The 26,456-nt window shown below is 38.6% G+C and overlaps 2 protein-coding genes across 3 annotated transcripts; one reads left to right on the top strand and one right to left on the bottom strand.

The window, feature by feature from the left end:
- Positions 1 to 959: 959 nt before the first annotated feature.
- On the top strand, positions 960 to 20,631 carry tecrb (trans-2,3-enoyl-CoA reductase b). Of its 2 annotated transcripts, none has more exons than XM_079861250.1 (12): positions 960 to 1,087; positions 3,404 to 3,678; positions 11,261 to 11,312; positions 11,885 to 11,929; positions 12,297 to 12,400; positions 14,562 to 14,677; positions 14,864 to 14,969; positions 17,397 to 17,469; positions 17,625 to 17,668; positions 17,753 to 17,810; positions 18,062 to 18,150; positions 19,611 to 20,631. In XM_079861250.1, the coding sequence occupies exons 2-12, from the start codon at positions 3,493 to 3,495 to the stop codon at positions 19,782 to 19,784; spliced, it is 1,047 nt and encodes a 348-aa protein (XP_079717376.1). In that variant the 5' UTR covers positions 960 to 1,087; positions 3,404 to 3,492; the 3' UTR covers positions 19,785 to 20,631. The 2 variants fall into 2 exon arrangements, with proteins under 2 accessions (XP_079717376.1, XP_079717377.1); XM_079861251.1 differs by having other exon boundaries at positions 964 to 1,087; positions 3,628 to 3,678.
- Positions 20,632 to 20,758: 127 nt separating this feature from the next.
- Positions 20,759 to 25,807, bottom strand: ndufb7 (NADH:ubiquinone oxidoreductase subunit B7). Its single transcript, XM_079861670.1, has 3 exons — positions 25,515 to 25,807; positions 24,061 to 24,229; positions 20,759 to 20,948 (listed from the first exon to the last, which is right to left on the bottom strand). Exons 1-3 carry the CDS (start codon positions 25,624 to 25,626, stop codon positions 20,867 to 20,869), a joined length of 363 nt encoding a protein of 120 aa, XP_079717796.1. The 5' UTR covers positions 25,627 to 25,807; the 3' UTR covers positions 20,759 to 20,866.
- Positions 25,808 to 26,456: the final 649 nt, after the last annotated feature.

Here is a 26,456-nt window from a genome sequence, read left to right as displayed (position 1 = left end):
TATAATTTGCTTTTCATATTTTTTATGTTATTGTTATGTTGTTTACGATATGCAGCTTGGTCTTATTGTTAATGTGTTTAACAATGATAATATGTTAATGCCTGTTGTTATTTGAAATGATTTAATAAAGTAAGACATTTGGTCGAAAGATATTTGGTTGATTCTTCAGTTAGTGTGTATATGCATATAACAAAAATATATAACAAAAAAAATATATTATATAACAAAAATATATTTGGTTTTACATTTTGTTTTGTTTTTGCATCGTCCTTGTTTTTGCAAGATATGAAAACATTTTTAATTTAATTTAAATAAATTATAATTGAATTTATTTATTATAAAAGTTGTCTCTATTCTTCTTACATGTTCCTGAAATAAGATTTCAGTTATTTAAAAAATAATAAGTTGAGTTTTATATATATGTTTTTCTTTTTAATTCCTCTATATAATAGGCTATATTTATATATATATATAAAAAAAAAAAAAATAACAAAGTAGGCCTTCCTGTAATATGCATGCACTCTAATATATTTTCAATCAGCTTGGTATTTATAAATAAAATCTGTAATTGTTGTATAACAAAAAAACTCAAGTTGATATATATATATATATATATATATAAACATTTAGCCTATCAGAATGTCTATTTTTTCTTTTCAATTTCCTCTCTATAGGCTATATAAAACGCAATTAAAAATAAGGCTTTCTTGTAATATACACTCAAATATATTTTCAATCAGCTTGGTATGTATGCATAAAAACTGTAATTGTTTTATAACAAAGAATCGTTTGTTAAATGACTGCTGTCATTACATGTAATAGCCTCACATCACCACTAGGCGGCGCTTAATGCTAGTTCAACGCTTCTTGTGTCTCCTCGGATTCTCATTGGTTACTAGGTCAGGCGGCTCTGGTGCGTCTCACCAATGACAGTCTCAAGCGCAGCTCTTCGTGTTTGTTGGAAATCGCTCACCACTCTGTTCCCATTGGATGTGCGGCATCTTCCGTTCCTCCTGATTGGACTTCGTGCCTGTCTCTCACCTTGCTGGGATAAGCAATTCAAACTGCAACAATGAAGCATTACGAGGTAAGATATCGCTCCTGATTTTCAGTTCTCATTGTTCAGGCGTTCAGGTCTCAGATGATGATGAGGTTGAGATGAGGAGATGATCGTGCCGTGTGAAAATGAATGAACTATAAACACACATCACTGAGGTTGCAGATTAGAGAGCACGCTAGTGTGTGACAAGCACCTCGGCCTAATAGGACAAAACTGATCGGTATGTGGAATTATGAATCGGACAATACACACACACACAGAAATGCATACTGGACGGTCCTGAAGCAGGGGTGGGAAGGTAGTTTGCAGTGAATGCTCTCCTCGACCCAGAGAGTTAGGGTTAGGGTTAGGGTTAGGGTTACACCGCATCTCAGCAGAATCTGAAACAACCCCTGTCCCATATATTACGACACAATATGTGCAATGATTGCAACATATGAGGTGGTTATTGCAATTCAATTTGTCCTCGAGATGAGTATAAAATATGGCCTTTCACAAACGTAGAAACCTCGCTTGCACGCGTGTATTCACTATCATTCAGCGTTTCAATAAACACGATTAAGTTGTGATATCTGACCAAAAACACATGCGCTGTAACAGGACGGACTTGTTCATCATGTGGGACTGAAGTCACAGCTCTCTCCATAAGCCCGGAAGTAGTTGTATGTTTCGGTGTGAATTTACTATTTGTGCACATCAGTCCTGACCGATGAAGATATAGGGCTTACGTAAAAATCGTTAAGGATATTTTAAATGCTGATGTAACACTTTCTTGTACATTGAACATGTAGTATGACCCGTTCGGTCAAAGTCTTGTTGATAAAACTGACATAAGCGATGTTGCAGGATGTCCACAGGAGGGCGCCAGAAGGCTTGAAGATCTCTCTGGGACATAAACATATAATATATCATAATTAAGTTACTAATACATCAAAGAGGGGAATAAAACCAACACAACACAACGCATACGATTAATTAGAGATAAAAAATTAATTGGTTAATGTCGATGTTGAAGCGCGCGAAAGCCACTCACGTGCTTTTCTGTAACGGTCGCTCCTGCGGTCTCCTCCTGTGTGTAACGTTAGTGCTGCTGTATTTCTCCTCAAACTACTACATTTAATGTTGGTTTATTCCTCGCAGTTCGCTTTCAGTTGGGGTTTCTCTCAGTGGCAGTGGGCTTTTCCTTCAGTGTCATCTGCTCATGCCCTTCCAAGTTATTAATAATCTATCTCTCCCCTCCCTAAAATAGTGCGGCTCAGAACAGATAAACAACGGAAATCAACGTGTGTGTGTTTTTTTTTTTTTTTACCGCGAAATAGAAAATGCTTTTTTTTTTTTTTTTTTTTTTTTTTTTTTTTTTTACATAGTGACATATATGTATTCTGGTTTTACAAATGACAAATAAATGTATTAAAAATTAAATTATATATAAAAAAATCGAATCATAATTTCAAATAGTCAGAATTGGAGATTTGCTTAATTGTCAAAAAAATAATAATAATGCAACGTAGCAAGCTAATTTCTTATATCTAAATATTTTTTTCCTGTTGATTTTTGGGCTGAAATATAGCCAAGGACCGATTGCATAAGTCAAGTCAGTTATTAATTATTATTTTTTTCTTTAAGTCTGTTCATAACTTTTTAAAGTCAGTTACATAAAAACGTACATTGGCCTAATTTGATGACAAAAGTAAGAATGACTGCCACTTGAACCTATTTTTATTTTTTTACATTATCATTGTACTGGCAGTGGCAGACATACCCCAATGCAATGGTGCATAACTAAAATCATAATTCTGTAAATAATCTGTTTGTGTAAACCTTGGTTCTGGTCTCTAGATGAGGGCATGGCTGGGCTCTGTTACACTCCTGTGTGTGTTCATGTGTGCATCCATAAGGCGAGTTATAATTAGCACATATTGGGATGACTGGGGAGGGGGTCACGTTTCCTCTGGAGGTTCAGAAGAAAAAGAGGGAGAAATGAGAATAAGGTGCATGTAGAGAGAGAAGTTTTGTTTACTTGTTTGTGGGTGGGTTTTTAGGAGGGTTGGGGGCCAAACGTGTAGATGAACAAGAGGGGGACGACAACATTTTGGTTGAGGAGATTCCCCCCGTTCTATTTAAAGCGCTTTGAGTACCCAGAAAAGTGCTATAAAAAAAAAAAAAAACAGAGAGAAAGGGGAGGGTCGAGAGAGGGAGAGGGTGGGAGAGAGAGAGATAGAGATAGAGAGAGAGAGAGAGAGAGAGAGAGAGAGAGAGAGAGAGAGAGAGAGAGAGAGAGGGGTGGGGGCTCAGACAGACAGATTTATTTCCACAGCTGACATTAAACCTCACGCTTTCCAGAAAGTCCTGCACTCGTTTTGGAGGTTAGAGAGGGACTAAGAGAGGAAAGAAGTGAACTCAGAGAGAGTGGGTAAAGAAAGCAGGACAGTATGGATACCCTGGCTTTAGAGGCCACGCTGCCCAAAAAGGCTCAGAACGGGGCCACGGGAGCCCTACCCGGCCTCCCCGTCCCGGCCAAACGCAAACCCGCTAAAAAGACTAAGAAAGCTGTGGTCTTTTTCGAGGTGGAGATTCTGGACGCCAAGACGAAGGACAAGCTCTGCTTCCTGGACAAGGTAGGAAACACTTTTACCTCCTTTCTGATATTTGACATGCATTACCCCGTCTAAAACCATTGCATAATTATGCACATGCACGTTTACAACCTCATATTAATTAAAAGACAGCATGAGATGATTGTGCTTTGAAAGTTAGGGGCCAAGCACCGAAGGTGCGGAGGCACCTATTGTATCTGTTCCCGTTCTTATTATTATTCTTCATTTTTCCGACTGGGAGTCTATGGTAGCCTATAGAACCGATTGCGGGAAAGTTGTTTTGGTTTGACATTCTGATAGAGGACAGTCCCAACATTAAATACACCAATTTTTGTGTTTCTAAGTCATTCCCTCTAGCGCCACCACCTGTCCAAAGTTTCACTTTTATTTTGCTAATAACTTTTGAACTGTAAGGCCAATCAACAAAATTCTTTTTTCCTCTGATTCCTGAGCTCATGCCGATTCGATTGCACCCTATGACGTCATTTTCCGTCATATAAATATGGCCGCCATTTTGAATTTTCTGAAAAAGCTACTTTTTCGAACTCGTCCTAGACGGTTTGTCCGATTTGCACGAAAATTGAACCAGATCATCTTCAGGCAGTGCTGACCAAAAGTTATGGAATTCAAATTGATTCGTCAAACCGTTTTCGATAAACGCACGAATACATTTTACGTAGCGCTAGCAAAAACAGTCGTAAGGCTGTATCTCCGCAACGGTTTATCGTATTCAGACCAAACTTGGTACATGTAGTCACAAGCATGACCTGAGGCTACATGCTGCGTTTCGGCGCAGCGCCACCTACTGGTCCGGAGATATGAAAAATGGCTATTTTTGCTTATAACTTCTGAACAGTTTGTCCAAAAATCATAAAATTGGTCTTGATAGATTCAGGGCGACATGCCGAGTCGACTGATATCCAATTTTGCCATATCGGCCATTTTGACTGTCGGCCATTTTGAATTTTGTTCTAAAATGCTGTATTTTAAGAACGCACAAACGGATTGTTACGAAACTTGGTATGGGTCATCAACACGATGTCCTGAAGGAGTGTGAGAAGTTTCGAAACAGCGCCACCTAGTGGTGATTTTTTTTTTAAAAATGCTTATAACTTTGGGTGTGATCGACTTATTTTCACGAAACTCATCTCATTAGACTCCTGAATCGTTGCCGAGTCCAACGATACCAAACATGCTAGGTTTTGCCTTACGGTTTGTGTAGCGTTGTGATTTAGCGCTTAAAAAACAGTAGGCTATATCTTCGAAACCGTTTGTCCGATCGAGACGAAACCACCGTCAGAAGTTTGGAAACATAGGTCGATAGCTATACGCCAATGCCCAAATGCGAAAATATTGATGTTTAGGGGTAGTAATATTCAATCAAAGTCGTGTGTCAGTCATTTTTTACGTGTTTTTTCATATAAATGTCTATAACTCCGAAGCAAATTGAGATTTTTGCACCAAAATCGACACATATATGTATGGGCTCACTCTGAGGACACATAAAAAAAATTGTGGGACTGAGCCTCTTGGTGGCGCTATAATTGAACAAAATATGAAATTCCCATTGACCTCAATACAGTTTTGTGAAATAAAATGCTATACTAAACAAATGCATTGGTGTAATATTACGAAACTCAGATTGTGTCATCAGCACCATCCCCTGAAGGCAACCAAAATATTTCAAGACAGCGCCACCTAGTGGTCAAAAGTTATAACAAAATTTCCAAAAAGGCTAATAACTTTTGAATAAATCTGGCTATTGAAATGCCACGGGTCTTAATAGATTCCTTGGGTCAAGCCGAGAACATAGATACCAAGTTTTCCTTATTTGGCCAAACTTCCTGTCCGCCATCTTGATTTTCATTCAAAACCTACTTTTTCGAACTCCTCCTAGACCGTTTGTCCGATTTTCACCAAAATCGAATCGTATCATCTCCAGACTGTGCCGACAAAATGTTATGGATTTCGTGTCGATTGATGAAACCGTTTTCGTATAGCACAGCAGCAAAGTTGAGGCATGATGCCAAAATGACTATTCAGGCTTTATATCTGCAATGCCTCGACATATTGACACAAAACTTTGTATGTGTCACTGTCTCCTTACTCTGACCACACCACATCAATTTCGTAACAGCGCCACCTTTTGGTCAAAAGTGACAATCCATTAAATCATATTTTGAATCACTTTTTACATGATTTTTCAGCCATTTCGCCTGAAATCCTCTTTAACCCTCTGGGGTCTGGGGTGTTTTTGGGGTCCTTGAGATGTTCTGACATGCCCTGACATTTGTGCTTTTTTCAGTTGCTTATAAACATATTAATGGCAAAGGTGTAAATTCACTCTATATAGCACAAACAGGACTTCCATAATATGTGAGCCATATGTATGTACATGTTTTCATTTTTGAGAGAATAATGTTTATGCATGGTTATCGAAAAAACTAAAAATTAAAGTTTCTGAAATAAGGCCACAAAACACATACTAAATATGTGGCAATAAGACTTTTGACTAATGGATTTCATCGCCTAGTGTTTTTTCTTCAAAATGATATGAAAATCATCCTGCCTAATCATTCACAAAAAAACGATACATTGATTTTAGTTTTGTGAAACACTTTTAGTTTGGAAAGCCAATATGCGGATGGGGCGTAAACGCTCCAACAGCATCATGCATATGTAGTAGTTCACACCTGGTGAGACTACAATACTTAATGAGCCATTCATTCAGGTGTGTCACTATAGCTAACTTAAATATACAAGCTTCATAAAAATGATCATTCTAGGAGAAAAATTCAGATGGCATTTAGAGGCTTTTGCATCTGAACTCTTCATATATACACACACACACATATATGCATGCACATACATACTTTATAATCTTTTCAAAACTAGTCAACGTCTTTCAAAACTAAAGTATACATTTTATCATACGTATTTCAAAGTAAAGGATTCATTAGTTAGTTGATGACTTTATTTTTGACTAAACACATACAGTATATATTCCTCATCTCAGTATAGCAATAGAGTTTGCTAAAAGCTGTTAATTCAATACAGCAGTATTTGAAAATCGATCATATTTTGAAAAATTACATTTATATTTGCATTTATGTCAAAACCTAGACAATTTTAAACATCAAAAGGACATTTATTAATATGTATTCATGTCAAAATGACAAATAAACAGATTTTCCTATTCAATTTTGCATGGAAACGCTTCCAAGACGCTTGCGTGTCGCGTGAAAAATAGGCGTCGGTTCTATTTCTAGAATGCACGCGTTTTCCACGCGGCTCGTGCCGCGCCTGAGACGCGCGTCTCACACAGGCAGTATGCAAACTCTAAACTGTTAACATGGGAGCCGAAATAAAAACGGACACGCCACGCAGCTGAGACAACGCCACGCATCCAGTGTTTCACCGGCCTTTTCCAGCTGATGTGGGCGTTTCACAGGTTTGTATGGATCGCCTCACATTTGCGTTTGAATAGCGCGGTCTCCGTAGGCGGAGTCACATTAAAACTTAATTAGCTGAGATGAGAACGACTGACATCTCTCTCTTTACATACATATTATATAAACTGTGAATATTTGTTTTTTATAAAAATTACTTCATTTGAAAGAAGATAATTCAAGCTTCATGCCTGTGTGACTGTATGCCTGATTGACTGAGTATTCGCTGAGTTACAGTTCATTTTCGGACGCGTTTCAGAATTGACTTCACTGACGGAGAGTAGGCAGAACTCGCATCATGTTTATTTTTCTTTATTTGGCGAAAAGCACAACACTTTGTTTTTATTATGAGCATACACAAAAAAAATACACACTAAACAGGATTGATTGATGTATAACACAAGCATATAAGATAAAAATTAATATTTTTTTTTTATTTTTTTTTTGCACTCATACGGAAAAAAACGAGCCTATCGCGCCGGCGCGATAGCCGACCTCAGGGGGTTAAATGTCTTTAATTGCTCATTGTTGCAGTTGGTCTGACACTTTCAGACATGTTGGCATGTCTTGTCGTCTTATTCTGCTTGGCCCCGGTAATTGCTGCTTGCAGCTATATTTTTATTTGTTATTTTACATCATCATTAAAACGGCATTATGATTTTTGTTAATATTTTTGAATTCATTTTTATTTTTATATTTGTTTTCATTTTAAAGTTTTAGTAATTTAGTAGTTTTTTGGCCATTTTTATTATTATTATTATTTTTATTTTTTATATGTGTATAGTTTTATGAACTTCTATTACAGTAGTACCTCGACTTAAACTACACCAAAAATGAGAAATGTTGCATTGGCACCTAGCTAAAAAAAATTTTAAAATTTTTTTAATATTATATTTCAGTTAATTTTTATTTTGAGCAACAATTTTTTTTATTTAGTATGGTGTTAGATTTAGTTAACAATAATATGCCGCAGCAGTGTTATATTACTTTATAATTAATACACTATTATGATTTTTATTTACATTTTTATATATGTGTTCTTTTGAAAGTTTTGGTCATTTACTTGTTGTTGTTTTTGGACACTCTTATTACTTTTTTTATTTATTTTTATTTTTTAATGTGTGCATAAATTTTTTATGAACTTCTGTTACAGTAGTACCTCGACTATACAAAATTAGCACCTAACTTTAAAAAAAAAGTATTTTTTTTTTATATTATATTTCAGTTGACGTTTATTTTAAGAAACAAAAATGATTTTTTTATGGTGTTAGTTTTAGTTAACGATAATAATGCATTAAAATTGAATTAAAAATGTTTGATTAACTCAATAGAAATGGAAATCAATCTATTATGTACTTTGCCTCACAATTTTAACCTATAAATCTTCCAAATCAGTGTCATATTTCAACTACCCATGTCTAGATGCTTCGTTACCCTGTAACCGTGAGCCTCAGTCAATTCACTTTCTTCTCTCATGATTATTCTCAAATGAATGAAGCCCTTTTTCCCACTGTGAAATGTGACGTCCTCATCCCTAGAGTGGTGCCGTCTATAGGAGCGGGCTCAGGGTGTGTGAAATGTGACGTGCTCATCCCTGGAGTGTCGTCTTGTCTATAGGAACGGGCTCAGGGTGTGTGTTTCGGGGTCTTGCTGTAGTCGTCCCTGTAATGAGGCCTCCAGAATGTCAGGAGGATTATCGAGGATTGCACCCGTATGTCCTCGGATTAACTGCCGCTTCCACTGTGATGTCATTGGCTACTGGTGTTGTGATGTCACTGTGGAATGCCAGCCTGCGATGATGATGATGAACTGATGATGATGATGAACTGATGAATTTAAGGTTTTTGGCGGGAAAGAAATGATAAGCTCAAGAAGATGCTTTAATACATTACTATATAGGTACCACTTTACAATAAGGTTTCAATTGTTAACATAAGTTAATGTATTAACTAACATGAGCTATCCATGAGCTATACATGTGTTACTGTATTTATTTATCTTTGTTAATGTCAGTTCATAAAACTACAGCTGTTCATTGTTTGTTGATGTTTGTTAATTCACAGTGCATTAACTAATGTTAACAAATACAACCTTTGGTTTTAATAATGTATTAGTAAATGTTGAAATTAACATTAACAAAGATTAACAAATGCTGTATACGTGCAGTTCATTATTAGTTCATGTTAACCAATGTTAACCAATGAAAGCTTATTGTCAAGTGTTACCTATATTTACTATAAATGCTAACATTCTCAGTGAATGGCACAGAGTTTACTCGAGGTGCTTCACAGGAGAGGGCGACCGGTAGTGGAGTTTAACCATAACTAGGTCGGCACCGATTAATCAACTGATGGAAACTGAATGAAAACAAGCATTGCACGCAAAATAGTGCTGAACTTTATTACAAAAATTTAAAAACTGAATTTTAAAATATAAAAATATGAATGATACATTGATCATTCGTGTTAGCTTATAGTGCACTATCTAATGTTAAGAGACACACTTTCAAAAGTAAAAAAGTATTAGTAAATGTTGAAATCAACAAATTAACAATATTTGTATTAACCTTAAAGTGTTATCATTTCATATAAATCCAAACAGTCATGCTTAAAGATGGCCATCTTTATATCTAAACAAAGGCCATATCATTGAAATTAGACTCCTATGTACATTACATGAACAAATGGATATAATGCAAATAGATGGTAATAATCGTGACATTAAACATTTGGGTCGGGCTTGCGTGAGTTTTTGTCACATTGTTTTTACCGCTTTATGTACTACTAATGTTAGTGCCCTCTCAGCCTCGAAGGCAAACACACTGAAGTCCTCCACTAATGCAGGAACTAGTCAACAAATTAATCACTTTATAATGATATGAAAACACGTGTGGTTCTGTACTGTATACATGCCATTTCATTGTCTGGTTTAAATCCGTTTCTGAAGTGTCCCGCTCAAAACGTGTCAAAACAAACTCCACGAGGCGTCAGTGGTGGTTTTTATTTGGCCTCTAGACTTCTACTTCAAAAGCTACTTTCCATGCAAAAAAATCAATAAAATCATGCCACTTTTTGCAAGTAAAAAGTCTTTCATTAAAGCACCAATGTTGTTTTATTTAGAATCACAGACATTTCTTGAGCAGGAGTTTTCATAAGTGCATTTGAGCACATTTTGAGGTCTTACTTGTTCATTCATTACGTTTTTGGAGTGTTTAAATTCCCACTGAAGTGTCTTGAAACGCGCAGCTTTGTTTGATGCGATGATGAAATTTACACTGAAACAGGAAGCTAAGGCGGGACATATTGATTGGCTCCTCCCCCTTTTTCAAATAGCCAATAGCATTTAGTTTCCCTCAGAGACTGCAGGTCGTACTTGACCGCACCATGGACGCGAATCCGAGCGCCGAAGATACTTTGGATTCAATAGTAGAGGTGTGATTATAATCCAGCCATTTCATTCGTAACCAAAGTACAGCTGGAAAACTCGAGCAACTGAACACACACCTCCAACACATTTTGCTTTGTGTGGTGTCAACAGTCTCTTTGGCCAGGGGGTGTTTCCAGCAGAGGGGGCGGAGCTTTAGATTCTAGAGAGCATTTGATTGGACAAAAGATGTGATGAGCAGCTGAAGTCCGCGGTGACGGGACTGAAGTTTTGAATGCTTATATCTCCTAAATGTGAATTTTGTCAATGTTTTGGAAAACACCAGCTGATTCATAACCTTAAGCCTCACATATTCATACTAAAATCTAAAAAAAAAAATGTACATTTTGATTTCTGGGGGCCTTAAAGAGAGGGAATCTCTCGTGTCCCCTGTATTTGTTACAAACTGGGTTTAATTCAACGATTTATGCTTTTAATTGGTTTGACATTCAGTAGTTATTTTGCAATACTGACAGAAAACGCACAAACGTTAGATAAAGCGGTTTCTCGGAGGACTTGTAGAGTCAGCCGGCGTCTGGAATCTCCCAGCTCGGCGCGAGGCCTGTGGGTTTCTGGGAGATCTGGTCAGTCGGTCAGTGTCTGTCTCTCTCAGAACAGCTGCTGCGCCAACGCCACATCGCTGGGGGATTGTAGATAAATATAGCCCTCGATGCAGACACACACACACACACACTCTAAGACTAGTGTTTGTGTGTTTGTTTGATTGGCAGGTTGAGCCCAATGCCACTATCGGAGAAATCAAGTCCATGTTCCACAAGAGTCGTGAGTATACATCGATCTCTGATCCTCAGTCAGCTTTAACTTCTGCTTACAAGTTTGGGATGGGTCAAAAAAAGACATTTATAATGTTGCAAAAGATTGCAATTTCAAATATATTCTGTTGAATTTTCTATTCATCAAAGAATACTGAAGAAAAAAACACTTCCACGCTTTCCAGACTTCATTAAACAACACAACCCTTTCACCATTGATAATAATCATAAATGTTTCTTGATCATCAGATCATCATATTAGAGTGATTTCTGAAGGGTCATGTGACACTGAAGACTGGAGTAATGATGCTGAAAATACAGCTTTAATCACAGGAATTAATTACACTTTACTGTATATTCACATAGAAAACAGATATTTAAAATTGCAATAATATTTCACAATTTCACTGTTTTTACTGTATTTTTAATGAAATAAATGCAGCCTTGGTGAGAATAAGAGACTCTTTCAAAAACATTTCCCGACTTTCCCAAACTTTTGAAAGCTAGTGTGAGTCTGAAGTGTGTGCATGTGTGTTTGACTGTGCTGTTAATGTTGTCCTGTGTTCTCCGTGTGTGTTTCAGACCCTCAGTGGTATCCGGCCCGACAGTCCATTCGTCTGGATCCCAGTGCGTATTAACCTTGAGTTCATAATCTCGACTGAGTGACGGACTGCTGACATTTACTGTTAGAAGAGATTCATGCTGTCAAAGCTCTTGCTCACTGTGTCATCATTTACTTCTACACCACAGGCCACTTGTATGAGATTAACACCTAAATCAATATTAGTTAACTAGACGGCACTAGAGACAGTTTTCAGAGCACACTGCTGAAGTCTGATGACTGAGGGTTTATGACTGAACTTTATGATATGAACGGGTGAGGAGAATCCTAAAGAAGGGGTTGAATGGGAAGGATGGATTCTGTTGTGTGGTACACCTGTATAGGTGAAGGGTTCGGGGTCGTGTGCTGATGCATTATGGGCTTGTGTTGCAGAGGGTAAATCCCTGAAGGATGAGGACGTTCTCCAGCATCTGCCGGTGGGAACCACTGCAACCTTCTACTTCAGAGACCTGGGAGCCCAGATCAGCTGGGTCACGGTGAGACACACACACACACACACACACACACACACACACACACACACACACACACACAGACACTCACTCACTCACTCACTCACTCACTCACTCACTCAGACACACACTCGCTCGCACACACACGCACGCACACACACACACACACACTCACTTACTCACACACACACTCACTCACTCCCTCACACACACACACTCACTCACTCACATACACACACACACACACACACACACACACACACACACACACACACACGCACAGATACTCACTCACTCACTCTCTCTCTCTCTCTCTCTCTCTCTCACACACTCGTTCTCTCTTACACACACGGGCACAGACACTCAAACAACCACACACACACACTCACTCACTCACTCAGACACACACACACACACACGCGCACTCACACGCACGCACACACACTCACTCACTCACTCACTCACTCACTCACTCACTCACTCACTCAGACACACACACACACACACACACACGCGCGCACTCACATGCACGCACACACACACACTCACTCACTCACATACACACACACACACACACACACACACACACGCACAGATACTCACTCACTCACTCTCTCTCTCTCTCTCTCTCTCTCTCTCTCTCTCTCTCACACACTCGTTCTCTCTTACACACACGTGCACAGACACTCAAACAACCACACACACACACTCACTCACTCAGACACACACTCACTCACTCACTCACTCAGACACACACAAACACACACACACACGCGCACTCACACGCACGCACACACACTCACTCACTCACTCACTCAGACACACACACACACACACGCACACTCACTCACTCACACACACACACACACACACACACACACACACACACACACACACACACACACACACACACACAGATACTCTCTCTCTCTCTCTCTCTCTCTCTCACTCACACACTCACTCACACACACATGCACACACTCACTCACACACACATACACACTACACTGTGCAAATTAGCTCATACCATAGACATTAGTCACGATAGTGTTCCGCTGACAAAACGTCTTTCCAAAAGAAAATATGTTCAGAAAACAAAAACTTTATAAGGCAGTTTTGAAAGTTGTGAGTTGTAAAGTGTGTTGATCTAGGAGCAGCTTTACGCCATGTAATAACCTGACACGACGCAGTAACACTCCAGCGACTAGCAGTGTGTGTGTCCATATCAGATGTCACATGACTACAAGACATGATCAATCAATCAAAAATCACAGCCAATCAGAAGAGCGTGTGGCGCACTCAACCAAATGGATAGAGGCACATGATCATATAAATATTACACCATTTTAACATGATTAAAGACACACACTGACTAACTGAACTCTTTATCATAGAAGACACTTGATTGTTCACATTGAGTTCACAGTTTACAAGATCTGAGGAGAGTTATTCATTGTTGCTTTCAGTACGGCTATAAAGATCACGCAAAATGATATTCACACTCGCATTAAATTCAAAAGCACAAAATCTGTACCTGATAATGTCACTGAGCTGTTTTGTATGTTCATGTTCCAGTCTAGTTTTCATCCACGTTTAATTCAATAAAGCGTCTGACAGCCTGTGTGTGTGTGTGTGAGTGTGTGTGTGAGTGTGTGTGTGAGTGTGTGTGTGTGTGTGTGTGTGTGTGTGTGTGAGTGTGTGTGTGAGTGTGTGTGAGTGTGTGTGTGAGTGTGTGTGTGAGTGTGTGTGTGTGTGTGTGTGTGTGTGTGTGTGTGTGTGTGTGAGTGTGTGAGTGTGTGTGTGAGTGTGTGTGTGTGTGTGTGTGCGTGGCTGTGTGTTAATCTGTCTCTCTTAACCGGCCCGTTTAGTGTCTGTCACATTATCTGTGTGAGAGCATGAGATATTAATAACCTGGAAACATGAACGTGATTCCCGACAGCAGAGGAACTGAACTCGTGAACACCTTATAATGCTTATATATACTGTCACTAACTCTCTAACTCTCTCGAACAATTCAAATGAGCTTTATTAGCATTACTGAGTATCACAATGTTGCCAAAGCATTAACATGTTATATATAAATATTAAGACAAACTAACAAAACATATATGTAGCATAGTAAATAAATCTCCCCCCCCCCCCCCCCCCCTCTCTCTCTCTCTCTCTCTCTCTCTCTCTCTCTCAGGTGTTTCTGACGGAGTACGCCGGTCCTCTGCTGATTTATCTGATGTTTTACTTCAGAGTCCCGTTTATATATGCGCCTAAATATGACTTCACCACCAGCAAACACTGGGTCGTACAGTAAGTGTTTACAGTACAGCAACAAATACACAACAAGGTCCATGTACGTGTGCAACTGTCATAAAAATACAGTCATATGAAGTCATTTTCAAACCGAAAGACATTTAGATGTTTGTTTAGTGTGTTTTTGCCACAGTGAAACGGCTTCAGGGGGCTGATGGGTAATTCAGTGTGTTGTTGTTGTAGTTTGGCATGTATGTGTCATTCCTTCCACTACGTTAAGAGACTTTTGGAAACGTTGTTCGTCCATCGCTTCTCACACGGGACTATGCCTCTCCGAAACATCTTCAAGGTGAGATATACGACTGCTCAGATACACACACACACACACACACACACACACACACACACACACACACACACACACACACACACACACACACACACGTCAAGTCAACTTCAAGGTGAGATATACGACTGCTCAGATACACACACACACACACACACACACGTCAAGTCAACTTCAAGGTGAGATATACGACTGCTCAGACACACACACACACACACACACACACACACACACACACACACACACACACACACACACACACACACGTCAAGTCATCTTCAAGATGAGATATACGACTGCTCAGATACACACACACACACACACACACACACACACGTCAAGTCATCTTCAAGATGAGATATACGACTGCTCAGATACACACACACACACACACACACACACACACGTCAAGTCATCTTCAAGATGAGATATACGACTGCTCAGATACACACACACACACACACACACACACACACACACAGACACGCAAGTCAAGTCACGATTCTTAATATAGAGAAAAATATGTGGATTTGAATATATAAACCAGAAATATAGAAACTTTTACATTTCTCATGGATTTTTAAGAATTTATGCAGTTAATCGTTACTTTTCATACTAATACACTATTTTGCCTAATTTCTGTTGTGTGTATTTGATTTACTCCGGCTTGTGTGTACACTTAAAGTGTCCCTATTATGCTATTTTAAATGTTCCTATTTTTGTTTTGGAGGTCTCCTACAGTAGGTTTACATACATCCATGTTTACATGCTCATAATATATTTAGCAGCATCACCTCATTTCTCAAAGTGTCAAACAAGGATTTGGCCTCTAAACCCCTCCTTTCCTGCTCTGATTGGTCAGATGACCCAGTCTGTTGTGATTGGTCTACTCTGCTCTGATTGGTCAGATGACCCAGTCTGTTGTGATTGGTCTACTCTGCTCTGATTGGTCAGATGACCCAGTCTGTTGTGATTGGTCTACTCTGCTCTGATTGGTCAGATGACCCAGTCTGTTGTGATTGGTCTACTCTGCTCTGATTGGTCAGATGACTCAGTCTGTTGTGATTGGTTTACTCTGCTCTGATTGGTCAGATGAACCCAGTCTGTTGTGATTGGTCTACTCTGCTCTGATTGGTCAGATGGCCCAGTCTGTTGTGATTGGTCTACTCTGCTCTGATTGGTCAGATGGCCCAGTCTGTTGTGATTGGTCTACTCTGCTCTGATTGGTCAGATTAACCCAGTCTGTTGTGATTGGTTTACTCTGCTCTGATTGGTCAGATGACTCAGTCTGTTGTGATTGGTCTACTCTGCTCTGATTGGTCAGATGGCCCAGTCTGTTGTGATTGGTCTACTCTGCTCTGATTGGTCAGATGGCCCAGTCTGTTGTGATTGGTCTACTCTGCTCTGATTGGTCAGATTAACCCAGTCTGTTGTGATTGGTTTACTCTGCTCTGATTGGTCAGATGACTCAGTCTGTTGTGATTGGTCTACTCTGCTCTGATTGGTCAGATGGCCCAGTCTGTTGTGATTGGTCTACTCTGCTCTGATTGGTCAGATGACCCAGTCTGTTGTGATTGATCTACTCTGCTCTGATTGGTCAGATGACCCAGTCTGTTGTGATTGATCTACTCTGCTCTGATTGGTCAGATGACTCAGTCTGTTGTGATTGATCTACTCTGCTCTGATTGGTCAGATGACTCAGTCTGTTGTGATTGGTCTACTCTGCTCTGATTGGTCAGATGGCCCAGTCTGTTGTGATTGATCTACTCTGCTCTGATTGGTCAGATGACTCAGTCTGTTGTGATTGATCTACTCTGCTCTGATTGGTCGGATGGCCCAGTCTGTTGTGATTGGTCTACTCTGCTCTGATTGGTCAGATGGCCCAGTCTGTTGTGATTGGTCTACTCTGCTCTGATTGGTCAGATGGCCCAGTCTGTTGTGATTGATCTACTCTGCTCTGATTGGTCAGATGACTCAGTCTGTTGTGATTGATCTACTCTGCTCTGATTGGTCGGATGGCCCAGTCTGTTGTGATTGGTCTACTCTGCTCTGATTGGTCAGATGGCCCAGTCTGTTGTGATTGGTCTACTCTGCTCTGATTGGTCAGATGGCCCAGTCTGTTGTGATTGGTCTACTCTGCTCTGATTGGTCAGATGGCCCAGTCTGTTGTGATTGGTCTACTCTGCTCTGATTGGTCAGATGGCCCAGTCTTTCTTTTAGGAGAAAATAACTCAATTTATCTGCACTGTGATCTCTGAAACTTAACAAACAGCTGAATTACACACTACATGAAAGGGAATATACCAAAAAGCATAATAGGGGCACTTTAATAAAATGTCAATCTTCTTGTTCAGCCTGTCACGGTAATGTTTTTAGATATTATCGGATCTTTGCAGTAATATCAAGACATTTCATTGTGTGTTTTTGCAGAACTGCACATACTACTGGGGATTTGCAGCTTGGATGGCGTATTACATTAACCACCCGCTGTACACGCCACCCAGTGAGCCTTCATATACTGTTCCCTGCTTAAACACAAATACAAAACATGCATTCATTGTTTTATCTATAAATGACACTGGCAGTCTCTGGTGGCGTGATGTCAGCAGAGATTGAAACGTGTGTTCTTCACGGCTCATGCTCTTGTTTGCGTTACAGTCTATGGAGAGCAGCAGATCAGACTGGCCCTCATCGTGTTCCTGGTAAGATCAGCTCTTTCACAGGATCATGTGATGACACAGACCTCAGGTCAGAGGTCAAGACTAATGATCTCTTTATGACCACAGTTCTGTCAGATCGGAAACTTCTCCATCCACATCGCCCTGAGAAATCTCAGACCACCAGGTAACAGCCCACTCTGAGATTTTGGTCACACACACACTTACACACACACTCACATACTTACACACACACTCACATACTTACACACTCACTCAATCAATCACTCACCCACTCACACTTACACATTTTTATGTATACACCTTATACCTTTTCTGTAACATATGTTTACATGTCATTTGCAGTGTTTGTATCTGTTGCTCGGCTCATTATTAGATCGAGTCTGCCATAAGTAAGAGTGTTTTCCTCTTCTGCAGGATCTAAGACCAGGAAGATCCCGTATCCGACTAAAAACCCCTTTACCTGGATCTTCCTGCTGGTCTCCTGCCCCAACTACACTTATGAGGTCAGGAAGATCTGCGCTCTCACACACACGTTCAGACCTTTCACTGACAACTGTGTTCTGATGAAGATCCTAAATCTGTGGAGGCTTGTTCCCGCCACCGGATAAAACATTTTAAAAGATAATTGAAACTTTTTTTTTTTATCTCGCAACTCTGACTTTTTTTTCTCAGAATTGCATGTTTATAACTCACAATTCTGACTTTATAACACGCAATTGAGAGATATAAAGTCAGAATTGTGTGATATAAAATCGCACTTGTGACTTTTTATCTCACAATTATGACTTTTTCCTTTTTATTTTTTATTCTGTGGCAGAAACAAGCTTCCATATAAATCAGATGCTTTATGCTGAGACATAATAACAGTTAGACTTCGACATAGATTTATACTTTGGATCAGGTTGAATGTATTACAGTCTAACTTGGCCCAAACTTACTGCAACCTCCAGCTAATAGGCAACCTCAGAGGTTCCCAATGTGGTTTCATCAAGTTAGTGATCAGCATGAGCAACAAGACCAAAGTAGTGTATCATTAAAACAAAACACTTCTGGCCGCTTCACAGACCAGGGTTAAGCTAGTCCCAGACTAAAATGCATGTTTCAGCTGTTTTAACTGAAAGCTTTTAAGGCATGTTTATAAAAGCTACTTAATTGATCACGAAGATCACGAAAAACATCAGGAAATTCCTTAAAATTCTAAAAACAAAAATGGCCTTACATACAGGCAAATTACCATTAAGATATTTTTGCATTGTGAAAAATCATGATAATTATTTCATGTGGATAATTATTGTAATGATCACCCAACCCCCCCATAATATATATTATTATTATTTTTATTTTTTTTCTGCATTATAGTAATGAGGATTGGGGGAGAAATATGCTTAAAGGAATAGTTCACTTAAAAATGAAAATTCTGTCATCATTTTCTCACCCTCGAGTTGTTTCAAACCTGTATGAGTTTCTCTCTTCTGCTGAACACAAAAGAAGATATTTTGAAGAATGTCAGTAACCAAACAACTGATGGACCCATTGACTTCCATCATAGGAAAAAAAAAACAAGTCTGGTTACCAACATTCTTCCAAATATCATCTTTTTGTGTTCAACAGAAGAGAGAAACTCATACAGGTTTGAAACAACTTGAGGGTGAGTAAATGATGACAGAATTTTCATTTAAAAAAATGTAATTCCTTTAACTCTCATGAAAATAACGTCACAATCACCCAAACGATTAGTGTGTGTCTGTAATGATTTGTGGCGTGAGCATGTCTTGATCACATGATATTCAACATTATATATAGCAGTTTAATGTAGCACTGACACTAAAACTCTTAAAACTTGGTTTATTTTTACAGTAATCTTTTCTTAATTTTGGATGAATCATCCACGATACATATTGATGCATTTTTGTATTGCGATATATAGTGACAGCCCTATTGTGGTGTGTGTGTGTGTGCGCAGCTGGGCTCGTGGCTGGGCTTCACCCTGATGACCCAGTGTCTGCCCGTGGCCTTCTTCACGCTGGTGGGCTTCATCCAGATGACGGTGTGGGCGAAGGGGAAACACCGCAGTTACCTGAAGGAGTTTCGGGACTATCCCACGCTCCGCTCGCCCATCCTGCCCTTCGTCCTGTAGGACATCGCCGTCTTTTAACCTCTCTTCTCTCTCTTTTATACCGCACACGCTCATCTCTTAGAACGGACTGACTCTGAATAATAAAGTCTGCTCAGATCCAGAACCTCAAGCTTCATGTTAATGGCGCTGTATCGCCCCCTGCAGGCCTGATCTCTAACATCAGGAGGAAACTGATGAGAACTGTCCTAAGCCTGTCCACATCAGAATTCAATCAGAAGTTACTCATATTTTGCACAAAAGAAAAGAGCACATTTTAAGACAAAAATCGACGTCGTTTTCATAACTAAGCACACCCTCAATTCTCAATAGCTGTGACTTTTGAAATACAACTGTAAGTATACATATACAAGTATATATATACAAATTTGCATATATATATATATATATATATATTTTCATTTCAATAATGAAATATTTGGAGGGAAAAGTGCTTGTCATGAAAGCGAGGTCATTTTGTGCGCAGTATTTTCCCCAGACCTGCACGTTTCTTCATTAGAGTCCGCTCATCTAGTCATTAAACACACTAGTGTTCCCCGCCTGTAGCCTGTGTGTGCTCCGCTACTGTGTTTTGAGTGTGTGTGTTTGTGAGATCTCGGATATGCACTGATAATGTGATGGCTGTGACTTCAGTAAAGATCTTTAGTTCTGCTTGTATTCATTGTGATGATCGAGAGGTCCTGAAGTGAACGGATCAGAGACAGTCGCCTGCGTTCAGCTCTGAAGTTTACCTCCGACATGCTGTGTGTGTGATTCATGTTTTAATCATGCTAAAGGAAACTTGGTGCAAACTGCAGATCCCAGAACAGTTTTGTTGACCTAACAATTTATATAAAAGAGAAAAAAAAGGGTAATTGTCTTGTGATTTTGTCCAAGTATTTACAGATGGTAATGTGTACTGTAATTCATGCGTAACATTTTATGATAATCTGCTAGATTGGTTGTCTTTCTGAATAAAACACACAGGGACACACACATATGAGCAAAGACTCATTCTGTAGAGCTCAAAGATAATCTTTATTATTGAGAGAGCCATTTATATACACAGAAACAGGGGAAAATGATGGAGAAATGAAGCGGGATATTTAAGCAGCATTTGCCTCGATCCTCTTCTTCCTCAAGTTCAGTCTTCTCTCTCTCTCGTACTCTTTCATCCTCATCACATAACTGCAAAAAGAAGAGGAGACACTCAATAAGACGACCGTATCTTCAGAAATACACCACTGTGAAATACCACAGAATGAAATGTGGTTCACATTCAAATAAATGTTCTTTGTTGGCATTGATTGTTCCATTGAGAACCTTTTTAAGAGCACAAAAGGTTCTTTCATTTTGAAAATAATCTTCAGATTATTAAAATGTCCTTTACACTAAGAAAACAATGGTTCTTCTATGTCAATTGTAGGCCTACTTAAAATTTCACATTAGGCAAGGCAAGGCAAGTTTATTTATATAGCACATTTCATACACAATGGCAATTCAAAGTGCTTTACATAGAAGAAATTAAAATAATAAAAGAAATAAGAATAATTAAAACAGTTTAGAAAAATAAAATAAAATACAGTACAAACAGTCGGACGAACATTGGCACAGTGCTCATTCAGTAAATGCACAGCTAAACAGAAGTGTTTTGAGTCTGGATTTGAATGTGACTACAGTAGGAGCACATCTGATCTCCTCTGGAAGCTGGTTCCAGCTGCGGCTGGCATAATAGCTAAAAGCGGACTCGCCATGCTTAGAGTGAACCCTTGGTATTTCTAGCTGATGTGATCCTAGTGATCTGAGTGATCTGTTGGGTTTATATTCAGTGAGCATATCTGCAATATATTGAGGTCCTAGGCCATTGAATGATTTATATACCAGTAATAATACTTTAAAATCAATCCTAAATGTAACTGGGAGCCAATGTAAAGACCTGAGGACTGGTGTGATATGTTCATATTTTCTGGTTCTGCTCAGAATCCTGGCGGCAGCGTTCTGTATGAGCTGCAACTGTCTTATGGTCTTTTTGGGAAGGCTGGTGAGGAGTCCATTACAATAATCCACCCTGCTGGTGATGAAAGCATGCACAAGTTTCTCTAAGTCTTGTCTGGAAACAAAGCATCTAATTCTTGCAATATTTTTCTGATGATAGTACGCTGATTTAGTTATTGCTTTGACATGACTACTGAAACTAAGGTCTGACTCTAGGGACACACCGAGATTCCTGACTTGATTTTTAGTTGTTTGACCCCTAGAGTGAAGGTATGCGTTCACCTTGAGAACTTCATCTTTGTTTCCAAACGCAATGACTTCAGTTTTGTCTTTGTTTAGCTGAAGAAAGTTTTGACACATCCAACTTTTGACTTCATCAATGCATTGGCACAGGGAGTCAATGGGGCTGTAATCGTTAGGCGATAGGGCTAAGTAGAGCTGTGTGTCGTCTGCATAGCTGTGGTAAGCAATTTGGTTCTTTCTCATTATTTGGCTCATTGGGAGCATATACAGGTTGAACAGGAGTGGCGCAAGAATTGAGCCTTGAGGGACTCCGCATGTCATGGATGTCCACTCAGACTTATGGTCTCCTATACTCACATAATAACCTCTCCCATCTAAGTATGACCTGAACCATTTTAGGACTATCCCAGAAAGCCCCACCCAGTTTTCCAGCCTGTCTAGAAGTATGTTATGATCGACAGTGTCAAATGCAGCACTGAGGTCGAGTAGTACCAGCACTGATAATTTGCCTGAATCAGTATTTAAGCGTTTATACATTAAAAACAGATAACTTCAGTAATATCAGTATAAAACAAATGCAGTGTGCAGTAATGAATAATTATAAAAAATATACACTACCGTTCAAAAGTTTGGGGTCAGTAAGATTTTTAATGTTTTTAAAAGAAGTCTCTTCTGCTCACCAAGGCTGCATTTATTTGATTAAAAATACAAACAAAAACAGTAATATTGTGAAATATTATTCCAATTTAAAACAGCTGTTTTCTATGAGAATATACAGTAAAGTGTAATTTATTCCTGTTATCATCATTACTCCAGTCTTCAGTGTCACATGATCCTTCAGAACTCATTCTAATATGATGATTTGATGCTCAAGAAACATTTATCATCATTATAAATGTTGAAAACAGTTATTTACATTTTTATTTCATTATGCTATGATGAATAGAAAGTAAAAAAGAACAGCATTTATCTGAAATGGAAAGCTTTTGTAACATTAAACACTACCTTGCAAAAGTTTGGGGTCAGTAAGAATTTTAATTTTATTTTTGGGGGAAAGAAATAAAATAAATCAATACTTTTATTCATCAAGGATGAGTTAAACTGATCAAAAGTTACAGTGAAGACATTTATAATGTTAGAAAATATTCTATTTTAAATAAATGCTGTTCTTTTGAACTTTCTATTCATCAAAGAATATGATTGAAAACATTGAATAATGAATGTTTCTTGATCATCAAATCATCATATTAGAGTGATTTGTGAAGGGTCATGTGACACTGAAGACTGGAGTAATGATGCTTTGATCACAGGAATAAATTACAGTTTAAAATATATTAAAATGGAAAACAGTCATTTTAAATTGTCATAATATTTCACAAAATTACTGTTTTTTTTATTATTGTTTTTGATCAAATAAATGCAGCCTTGGTGAGCAGAAGATACTTCTTTAAAAAACATTAAAAATCTTACTGACCTCAAACTTTTGAACGGTAGTGTATATATAAAAAATAAGACAATATTTTTTTATTCAGGGTTATGATAATAATATTGCTCTTCTAAAGCCAGGGACACATTGACTAGCTGAACTCCACTCACTCTCAGACCGTTTCCAATGACTTTTTTTTGCAGTAATGACCAATTAAGGTTAAGTACTGAGTAATAATAAACTACATGTATTTATTATAGGGTTAGGGTAGGATTAGGGTCTGGTTGAGGGTTAGTTGCATCTAATTATGCATAAATTACTGTTATTACTATAGTAAGTACATGTAACACTGTAAAATAAAGTGTTACCAAATGTTGCTCTTTAAATTAATCTATGATAATTTAGTGTGAGCAGAAGTTAATAGTATTACTTTTGGAACCAAACGAACTTTCAAAGGCAGATTTTTCAGATTAGAAATCAGTTTAAAACCAGTGGCACTTCTTCATATAACAGTCCAATGACCAGACTGTGTGTGTGTGTGTGTGTGTGTGTGTGTGTGTGTGTGTGTGTGTGTGTGTGTGTGTGTGTGTGTGTGTGTGTGTGTGTGTGTGTGTGTGTGAGCGCAGGGTCTCTTACTCCTGATGTTCACAGTAGTCCCAGTCGTGCCGCTCGTGTTTGCAGGCCAGGAAGTTGGGGAAGTTGTCCCTCTTGCACTTCATGAGTTTGATGAGGTGGTGTGCGCAGTAATCTCTCTGCTGCACCGGCAACATGGCCTGGTTCATCTGCTCCTGCGACGCCAGCATCACTGAGAAACAACACAACACAAGCTGGAATAATCATAGAGTGTGTTCAACTTTACAGCCCGTTTTATTACATGACAGGAGCAGTGAACAAGATATTACCTGGAGTCAAAGGGGGAAAATGTTTGAAACTGTGACATATTATATAAAAATATTCTTCATACAGTGACTACCAGTAAAATTATACAAATTTGGAACAAAAACTTATTCCGACTCTTTGACCTGATCATGTTTTCTTCAGTGTTTTTTTCTTTAATTGCTAATGGACCTTTTCACACACAGACTGAACTAAATGAAGCATTGCTTGGTAACTGGTTGAGCTAAACTGGTATTATCTAATTGTGTAGTTAAATTTAACAGCTGACAGATATTCTACATAATTCATTTATGAGACAGTCTAACAGAAGGACGGACAAAACCACTGAAATATCCCCTGATTTAATAACTCTGAGTTCTTCTCATATTTTATTACCACTTTCTAAACTATAGCGAATAAACTGTGATAATGTGAGAAATGTTGAAGGTGTCTGAATAAATGTTGCTTTGACTGTATATTTGAATTGCATGTAAAATATCCATCCATTTGGATTACACCGTTTTAACAAACTAATACACGTAATGTTTGCATATATGTGTCAGTGCATGAAATGAGAGGTAAGATCTCTGTGATAGTATTAATAAACAATGCGTGTAAAATACACACAAAAAAAACAGGTTTATATACAATCATCATGAATAAAATCAATTCAATCTTTAAACCAATGTTGCTCGTTTCATGGCTAGCCACACTTTAACAATTTGTCTGAATAACAAATTGTTTTCACAATGAATAGATATATGGTGATTATATTATTCTCATCATTTGTAAGTCGAGTTGGATAAATAAAAGCTTTTTAAATAATCATTTAAATGAAATCTAATAGACACAAATGGTTAATAATAAACTAGAGTTTGAATGCAGAGTTCAGAAATCTAACCTTTTTCTTTTATGTATGACTGAAAAACATGCATCACAATAAGTTTATAAACATAAAACTGCAAATGCATTGTGTGTTTTGGAAACAATGTTCTTTAGTCAACTCTACATGAAGTTGAGTTGTAATGACACCAACCCTACAAACACTCATAACTCATAACTAGACAGACACATTTAGTGGCATATCTGAAGTTCAGAGTCATTCTGAGGACCTAAAGACTCGCGGTTCATATTTAGAGAGTTAATAAACCCTGCCGTTGAGGGAGAGTGTGTGAAACGCGCGGATGAAGTGTGTGTTTGAGCGGTCGTGTCACCTCTCTCCTTCCGCTCGCCGAAGCCCAGAGTCGGGTCATATTCTGACGGCTTCCGCGGGTCCGGTGTCACGTCCCTCTCCGTGATGTAGCTCCGCACGAGATGAGACCCCATCCTCAACGCAGAATATCACCTCTGACTGCAAAACTGCTTAACGTCCAGCTACAGAGAACTACAGTACCGCTTATAATGCAGAAAGCAAATCAATTCTTCACATTGCCATTCGGTCACCTCCAGAAACCAGCTGAAGCTTCCGGTCTGCGCCGGAAGTAAACACGCGCAACGAGTTAAACTCTCCTGAACGCCCTCGACACCAATGATCCCGTTCCGCCTCGAGATCTCCCTAAAAGGCTGTCAAAGATTAACTCGAAAATAAATCGCTGATGTTCATATCACACGTTACATGTATTGCGTGGACGTTAGATTTCAGTTTATTACCATAAAACCCAATTTTCTGCCCTCTTCAATAATAAAAAAAGCACATTCAGTAAAGTCCCCCTGTGGTGAAAATCCAGTTTTTAATGTTGTTTATATGTCTATGTGGTGTTTTTAATAGGCTTTTAGACAAACCATGTAACTTGAACTTGGCTTAAATTCATAAGTCGACTCCATTGCTGAGTATTTTCTCCTTAAAACTGCAGTGAACCAAAGACAGTCTCAAAGACACACTTAGAAATCGCTGGTGTTTCTGACGTCACAAACTACCTTGTAACCAATCAGATCAACGTGTGATCGTCAACCAGTGGATCTCCTGTCTATGGTGGATCTCTGAGCTGAGTGAGTGAGTGGAGGCGGGGCTCAGTTGCATATTCATAGAACCTTATACTAAATTAGGCAAGGGTGTCAAGTTACATTCAAGCTATTTTTAAGACATTAAGAAATTTTTTTCCAAGGACAAAAACATTTAAATAAGTCATTTTCGTGATCAAAGACGAGTTTTAAGG

Source organism: Squalius cephalus (genome assembly GCF_949319135.1).
Source record: "Squalius cephalus genome assembly, chromosome: 2".
Lineage (NCBI taxonomy): Eukaryota > Metazoa > Chordata > Actinopteri > Cypriniformes > Leuciscidae > Squalius > Squalius cephalus.
This window is presented reverse-complemented; position numbering and strand designations above follow the sequence as displayed.

Bases quoted from the DNA above. Each gene is read 5' to 3' on its own strand.
- tecrb (XM_079861250.1), top strand. From the start codon at position 3,493: ATGGATACCCTGGCTTTAGAGGCCACGCTGCCCAAAAAGGCTCAGAAC. The intron at 11,930-12,296 runs GTGCGTATTAAC...CTTGTGTTGCAG, and splicing joins GTCCATTCGTCTGGATCCCA to AGGGTAAATCCCTGAAGGAT. The intron at 14,678-14,863 runs GTAAGTGTTTAC...TTGTTGTTGTAG, and splicing joins AGCAAACACTGGGTCGTACA to TTTGGCATGTATGTGTCATT.
- ndufb7 (XM_079861670.1), bottom strand. From the start codon at position 25,626: ATGGGGTCTCATCTCGTGCGGAGCTACATCACGGAGAGGGACGTGACA. The intron at 24,230-25,514 runs GTGACACGACCG...GTTGTTTCTCAG, and splicing joins CGGCGAGCGGAAGGAGAGAG to TGATGCTGGCGTCGCAGGAG. The intron at 20,949-24,060 runs GTAAGAGACCCT...TTCTTTTTGCAG, and splicing joins GACTACTGTGAACATCAGGA to TTATGTGATGAGGATGAAAG.